This window comes from Erinaceus europaeus, chromosome 6, assembly GCF_950295315.1.
Source record: "Erinaceus europaeus chromosome 6, mEriEur2.1, whole genome shotgun sequence".
Taxonomy (NCBI): domain Eukaryota; kingdom Metazoa; phylum Chordata; class Mammalia; order Eulipotyphla; family Erinaceidae; genus Erinaceus; species Erinaceus europaeus.
This window is the reverse complement of record NC_080167.1, coordinates 38,697,159-38,705,202: the sequence shown is the minus strand read 5'-3', so window position 1 is coordinate 38,705,202 and position 8,044 is coordinate 38,697,159. Positions and strand designations below refer to the sequence as shown.

Here is an 8,044-nt window from a genome sequence, read left to right as displayed (position 1 = left end):
TAGAGGATAGAAGACTATAAGCACACATGCACAAGGGAGAAAGAAAGAGGGAGGGAAGGAGAGAGAAGAGAAAGAGAGAGAGAGAGAGAGAGAGAGAGAGAGAGAGAGAAGATACAAAACAAAAAGAAAGAAAAGGAAAAGAAACAGGAAGGACCTTCCAGTCCAGGTCCTTGCTGGTCCCCACAGGTGTCCATCCCTGCTCCTAGATCATCCATCTCACACTCCGGAAGAAACCAGTTTCTCAGCCAGCATAGGATGCTCCTCATCAGAGGCCGAGTTCTTCTTGACCCTCAGTAGATAGAACGGCAGGGTCTGCCCCTGACCCAGGCTGCTCCCATCCTCAGATTCTGCAGACTCCCACCAGCCAAACATCTCTTGGGAGGCATAGGTCATGTACACGAAGCCATCCTCGTCTTTGTAGTCCCTGTAGACCTCTGCCATGGTCACACTGGTACTGGCCAGACTCTTATTGTTCACCAGCAAGTAAAAGGCTTCAGTGGCTCCTAGGACCAAGCGGCTCCTGGGATAGGGGAGGTTGGAGAGTGATACCAGAAGGGAGAAAGTTAGACCCAGAAAAGACCTTGACCCACCGTTTTTACCTTTGCACAGTATTTCCCAAGATGCCCCACTTCCCATTCTAAAACCATTGTCCAGAAACTGAAATTACACAAGAGAGGCCTACTGATATTGCACATCCCTGGTCTCTACCCCCACAGATTTTAGTTTAGTGGGTTTGGAAGAAATGCAAAATTTTTCCAGGTTGCAAAAGAGGCAGACTTCATTATGACAAATGCTGCTCTGCAAACACACTACAGTCTTCCACTGTCCTACTTAGCCCTTGCTTTCAGTCTTTTTTGCTCTTCATTTGTTTTTATTTTTTTTTAATATATTTTATTTGGGGGCTGGGAGGTGGTGCATCTGGTTGAGCATACATGTTACAATACCCAAAGACCTGGGCTTGAGCCCCTAGTCTCTACCTGCTGGGGAAAACTTTGCAAGTGGTGAAGCAGTGTTGTTTTTATTTTTTTAAGTTAGAGATAGAGAGGGGGAGAGAGAGAGATAGAGAGAGGAACCAAAACTACAGCATTGAAGCTTCTTTTAATGCAATAGGGGCCACGCTTGAACCTGGGTCACACATATGGCAAAGCAGGCCAAGCATCCAAGTGAGCTATTTCGCTAGCCCACAGCTTTCAATCTGTCAGAGTGTCCTTTATAACTATTTGCCTGCTTATATCAATCATGATGACATAGTAGTCTGTGTAATCATAGAAGTCATTCTTGACGTTTTTAGATGATAACAGGTGAAGATACCAAGTCACAGAAGTAAAGGGACTGGTAGAAGTGATTCAAGTGCATGATGGATAAAAAAAAAAAAAAAAAAAAAGCTTGAAGGAGGCGGAGTGGTAGTGCAGCCGGTTAAGTGCACATGGCACAAAGTGCAAGGACCAAAATAAGGATCCCAGTTAGAGCCCCAGGCTCCTCAGCTGCAAGGGGGTCACTTCACAAGTGATGAAGTGGTCTGCAGGTGCCTATCTTCCTCTCCCCTGTCTGTCTTCCCCTCCCTTCTCAGTTTTTCTCTGTCCTATCCAACAATGACAACAATAACAACAGTGAACAAGGGCAACAAAAGGAGAAAAAAAATAGCCTCCAGGAGCAGCAGGTTCGTAATGCAGGCACCGAACCCCAGCAATAAGTCTGGAGACAAAAAAAAAAAAAAACAGCTTGATGTAGGCATACAATGGAGTAGTACTCAGCCTTACAAAAGAAGGGAATTCAGACAAGAAAGCTCTGCAACATGGATGAACATTAATGACACTTTACTAGGTGTAACAAGGCCATGTCACTAAGCCAGTCACAGAGACCCTGGATTATTCCACTTACAGTAGTTGCCTAAAGTCCATGAAAAGAGAGCTCAGATAGGGTATGTGATTTCCGGGTATGGAGTTTTAATCTGGGAAGATGAAAAAGTTCTGGAGCTATATGGTGGTCATGGCTAGGTGGTGTTGACAGCTGCTCAGCAACGTGGATAGATACACTTAATGCCTCTAACTCATACACTTAAAAGTGATTAAGAGGTGGTCCAGGAGGTAGTGCAGTGGATAAAGCATTGGATTCTCAGCTATGAGGTCCCAAGTTCAATCCCCGGCAGCACATGTACCAGAGTGATATCTGGTTCTTTCTCTCCTCCTATCTTTCTCATGAATAAATAAATAAATTCTTAAAAAAAAAAAAGATGGTGTGAAGAGCTCATTAAAAAATGATTAAGAGGTATTTTGTCACAAGTAAACTGGAACAATATTATAAATTATGTGACTGGGAGTTAGCTCACCGGTAGAGCACACATTTTGCCCTTAGTGAGGACTTGAGTTTTGAGCCCCTGGCACCACATGGGAGCCCCCATGCATGGCTGTGGGAAGCTCCATGAATAGTAAACCTGAAAAAAACAAACAAGCTAAAACTCTGTTGGGAGCAGTAGAATCACTCAGGAATGAGATTCAGAAAGTAAATAAATAAATAAATAAAATGAGTATAAAATAATTAAAGGACAAGCTAGAGTGGTTGTCTATTTCTTTGTAGTAGTCCTGTGGGGAGGAACTGAGTGGTGGTACACCCGGTAGAGTGAACATGGGTTTAAGCCTCAGCCCCCACCAGTAGAAGGGAAGCTTCATAAGCAGTGGGATGGTGCTGCAAGTGTCTCTCCTTCCTGTCTCTCATGCTTTATTTAAATAAAAAAGGAAAGAGAGAAATAAAGAAGGAAATGGAAGAGGAAGAGGAGGAGGAGGAGTGAAGGAGAAAAGAAAAGCCAAAAAATATTCCTGGAGCAAAAGGTAGAGATTGCAGCCAAGGAGGTTATGCAGTCAGTAGAGAGCAAAGTCTGCACATGTGAGGTCCTGGGTTCAGTCTGTGGCACACAATATTATAGGAATAGATTCATGTTCTGGTCACTCTTAATAAAAACAAAAAACAATCAATAAAATAAAAAATAGCTGAAAAGATAAAAAAATAAACACTGAAAGGTTATACATTTTTTTTAAATATTTTTTTCCTTTTTGTTGCCCTTGTTTTTTATTGTTGTTGTAGTTATTGTTGTTGTTACTGATGCTGTCGTTGTTGGATAGGACAGAGAGAAATGGAGAGAGGAGGGGAAGACAGAGAGGGGGAGAGAAAGATAGACACCTGCAGACCTGCTTCACCGCCTGTAAAGTGACTCCCCTGCAGGTGGGGAGCAGGGAGCTTGAACCGAGGTTATTCACTTCTATGGATATTTTCAATACCTCAAGACTCTCAGACAGCCTCAAAATGCAAGGTCATATTATCATCCTTAAATATTTGCAGCTCAAAAAAATGTTAAACAAATGTGCCTTGGATTGCTATGAATTTAAAGTTAAGACTGTGTGCTGTAAATGTCATGTGTTCTAACATGTCAGACAGCTTTGGGTGACATTTGGAAAGGAGTAACTCTTTAAAAGTCAAACTCTCAGGGGTCCGGCGGTAGCGCAGCGGGTTCAGCTCATGTGAAGCAAAGCGCAAGGACCTGCGTAGGGATTCAGGTTCAAGCCCCAGGGTCCCCACCTGTAGGGGAGTCACTTCACAGGCAGTGAAGCAGGTCTGCAGGTGTCTTTCTCTCACCCTCTCTGTCTTCCCCTCCTCTCTCTATTTCTCTCTCTGTCCTATCCAACAAAGAACGACATCAACAACAACAATAATGACCACAGCAAGGCTACAACAAGGGCAACAAAAGGGGGGAAAATGGCCTCCAGGAGCAGTGGATTCATGGTGCAGGCACTGAGCCACAGCAATAACCCTGGAGGCAAAAAAAAAAATCTAAAACTCTCTTCCATTGAGATAAAGAAGCAGAAGAGTTGTCACCTTTGACTGACCTAGGGAGGAGTTCAGTTTTTTTTTTTCCTCCACCAGGGTTATAGCTACAGTTCACTGACTGTATGACAAGTCCATAGCTCTTGGAGGCCATTATTTTCCCTTTTCTCTCTTTTATTTTTCTCTATATTTTCACTAACTGCTAATGTTCTCCACTAAATTACCAGTAATATTACTTCAATAACTGATGATTCACCTTCTTGTCATCCTTCATCCATTTTATACTATACTTCATACTTCACCGTGATCCATGCAATAACTGGGTTCCAAATGTGGTTAACTATCTAATTTATTTCTATTTCCTAATAGTTTATACATTTTACATTTTTTGTCTTTCCCTTTTGTAATTTATTTATTGGTAGATTAATGTTTCACAGTTGACAGTAAACACAATAGTTTGTATTGCACCCAAGTAAAAGACTTTGGGGTGGGGGTGGGAGAAGAGAGTTCAGGTCCTGGAACACAATGGTAGAGAACCTAGTGGGGGTTGTATTGTTATGTGGAAAACTGACAAATGTTATGCATGTACAAACTTTTCTTTCTTTTCTCCTTCTTTAAAACTATTTTTTATTTTTAATTGATAGTCTAGAGTAAAATTATTGAGAGGAGAAAGGGAGGTAGATAGAGAAGGAGGGAGAAACACACCTGTAGCACTGTTTTACAGCTTGTGCAGCTTACTTCCTACAAGTGGGGAGCCAAGGCTTGAACCCAGGCCCTTGCAAAGGATAATGTGCATTCTACCAGGTGTGCTCTACCCATCCCCCATCAGTTCTTATTTCTTATGACGTACAATTGGCAGGAGGTAATTTTTGTTTGCTGTTGTCTTTTTGCACCATAGTCATCACTGGGGCTCGGTGTCCACATGACTCAACAGTTCCTACAAGTAATACTTTCTTTTAGATAGATGATGAGAGACAAAATCAAACGTGAGCGTGCGTACACACACACACACACACACACACACACACACACACACACAGAGAGAGAGAGAGAGAAACACAGAGAGAGCAAGAGTCAGAGAGACAGGCAGACCAACCATGGCAAGCAGAAGAGAAAAAGGAACACACAGGTCCATTGGTCATGAAGCTCCCCCTCCCCTACAGGCACCCCTCCTTGTGGTCTCTGGGAGCTCCACCATATGAAAACCACTGCCCTAACCCTTTTTAGATAGAGACTGACTGATAGGCAGAGAAAGAAAGTGAAAAAGACCATAGCACTCAAGTGTGATGGGAGCCAGGCTATAACTTGGGTCTCACACATGGCAACTCAGCACACTATCCAGGTGAGCTAACTTTGCCCACCTCAGATTTTTTTTTTTTTGCCTCCAAGGTTTTTGCTGGGGCTTGGATCCTGGCTGCCACACCCCCCCCCCCCATTTTATTGGATAGAACACAGAGAAATTTGGAGGGAGAAAGAAAGACATCTGCAGAATTGCTTCATTGCCTTTGAAGTGACCCCCCCGAGTGGGGAGCTGGGGGCTCAAACCTTGATTCTTTCAACGGTCTTTGTGCTTCTATGTGCACTTAACCCAGTGCTCCACTGCCTGACCCCCAGATAAATTTTAATTTGGCAATATTTGCTTTACACTCTCTGTCCTTATTCTGTGTGGGAGATCTGGTTCTTTGGTCCTCTGTCTGTGCTCACAGCACAGGGGCATGTCCTTTAAAGCCCTCCTTCCTACTAGGAGGGAAATGCCATTGCCAGGTTTAAAACAACTGAAAACAGGGGGCACTGTATTCTTAAATATTTCTTTGGAAAATTCTTAGAGAGTTTGTCATTCAGAAATTAAAACACAGTAGCAGAAAGATGTGAAAACTGAATAGGGTAGGGAAAACAGTATAATGGTTATGCAAAGGACTTCCCTTCCTGAGGCACCATAGGTCCCTAAGTCAATTCTCCAGTATCACCAGAAGCCAGAGCTGAGTAGCTTTGGTAAAAATCAACAAAGAGCTACTACACTGACACTGGGCATTCTGACTTTCTTTAGAATTGCTAGGAAGATAATTGCCAAATTTCAAAAATCAGTCACAGGGCTGGGAGGTGGTACACCTAGTGAGCATACATGTATAAGGACTCAGGTTCAAGGCTTCAGTCCACCTGCTGGAAGAAGCTTCCAGAGCAGTGAATCAGTGCCACAGGCGTCTCTCTCTCTCTCTCTCTCTTTCTCCTTCCCTCTTTGTCTCCTCTTCCCCTCTTAAAAATCTGTCTGTTTCTAGAAAAAAGAAAAGGAAGGGGGGGGGAGATGTTATTGGATTATCAGGAAAGTCATGGCACATTTTTGTATAGAAAAAATTATGTTTCCTGACAACCTAATTTATTTAAGAGGATAGAAAAATCAAAGTCAGGGAGTCAGGCAGTAGGGTAGCCGGTTAAGCACACATGGTGCAAAGCTCAAGGACCAGTGTAAGGATCCCAGTTCGAGCGCCTGGGTCTCCACCTACATGGGAGTCGCTTCATTTGCAGTGAAGCAGGTTCGCAAGTGTCTATCTTTCTCTCTCCCTCTCTGTCTTCCCCTCCTCTCTCCATGTCTCTCTGTCTTATCTAACAACAACAATAATAATTACAACAACAATAAAAAAACAAGGGCAATAAAAGGGAAAATAAATAAATATTAAAATTTTTTTTAAAAAAGAGAAAAATCAAAGTCAATCTCGAGAATCAACTTTATTTAAAGCGCAGCCAAAGTAAAGATTATGGAGCATCCTGTCCCCACTGCTCTTCTGCAAAGTCCCCTTGTTAAAAAGAAAAAAAAAAAAAAGCCAGGGCTACACAGCATATACTCACAGGCTACTTTGTCACCTACCGGATGACACTGAGGAATTGGGTCATGGTCAGCTCCTGAGGGACCAGGAATTTGATCTTGTCCATTGAGGGCAGAACCTTTTCCCTTGGGTAGCGCTCCACTATCACCTGTCAAGATCAGCAGCGTCAATCTCTTCTGAAAGGACTACTTAAGCGTTTAACTCAGTTTTCTCCATTTTAGAAACTCAGAACAGAGAAACAGATACTGTTGCCTGGAGTTGTTTTTCTTTTTTCTTTTTTTTTTCCCCATTTTATTGAGGGGTTAGTGATTTACAGTATAGTCATTGACACATAAGTATAGCCTCTTAGCTCCCCATGATAGGTGTCTGCAAGATACTCTCTCCTCCAACCTAAATCCTTTTCTGTCATCATGCACCAGGACCCCAGCAAAGAACAACATATTGCAGGCCCCACTGGGGAAGCATAAAATAATCTTACCGGGATCTTGCCAGGGAATTTGGCCTGGATTCCAGCAACTTCTTCTTTCCTGGTTGCTGTGAATATTTAATATCAAAAGAATGCATCAGCACTTAAGAGAAGTCTGCATCTTCTTTTCTCCCTGTGTGAAGGGAAAAAGTTACCAGCCAGCTCCCCCCAAAACATTACCTAAGCTCTTCCTTTGCTTGAAAGGTCTGAGGCTTGGGCTTTTCTGTGGAGACTGCATTTTGCTCAGCAGCTGTGTGTCTGGATTTAAAAAAAAAAAGTCTCAATACTGTAAGCAGGACCTTAACTCATTCCTCTGTTTCCAAACTGCCTGCAGGGACTGAGAGGAGGCCCTTATGAAGGGCTGTGTGACATCAGGCCTCTCTAGCCCTCCCTTCTCCTACTCCCACTCCCACTCTTTGAGCAGAAGGTTAGTTCTGAGAATGCAAATAGAACAAAACTGCTTGTTAGTTAGAGGAAGCCATTTTTCTCACTACCAGTTAAGAACTTATTCCCCCTCCCCCTCCTCCCCCTTCTTCTACTCTCCTCCTCCTCTCCTCCTCCTCCTTCTCCTCCTTCTTTTTCGTAATCAGAGCACTACTCAGCTCTGGTTTATGGTGGTGTAGGCATTGAACTGCTTAGGAAGCTTTCACCCCTGCATATGGGAACTGGGTGCTTGAACCTGGGTCTTCATGTGTGACAATATGTGCACTCTACCTGATGCACCACCACTTGTCCTCAGTAAATAAGTATGTTTTTAAATGTTATTTAAAATTTTTTGTTATCTTTATTTATTTATTGGATAGAGACATCCAGAAATCGAGAGGGAAGGGGAGACCACCATCTAGCCCCAATAAATATTTTTTTAAAAAAATTGGGGAGCTTGTACAGTGAATAAAGCACTAGTTTTAAAAGCATGAGATCCTGATTAGATTTCTAA

At 42.8% G+C, this 8,044-nt stretch overlaps 1 protein-coding gene across 1 annotated transcript; it reads right to left on the bottom strand.

Moving 5' to 3' along the window:
• Nucleotides 1-216: 216 nt before the first annotated feature.
• Nucleotides 217-7,625, bottom strand: MAP1LC3C (microtubule associated protein 1 light chain 3 gamma). The gene is made up of 5 exons (XM_007535611.2): nucleotides 7,599-7,625; nucleotides 7,288-7,365; nucleotides 7,120-7,175; nucleotides 6,683-6,789; nucleotides 217-520 (listed from the first exon to the last, which is right to left on the bottom strand). The coding sequence occupies exons 2-5, from the start codon at nucleotides 7,343-7,345 to the stop codon at nucleotides 217-219; spliced, it is 525 nt and encodes a 174-aa protein (XP_007535673.1). The 5' UTR covers nucleotides 7,346-7,365; nucleotides 7,599-7,625.
• Between the last annotated feature and the right edge of the window lie 419 nt (nucleotides 7,626-8,044).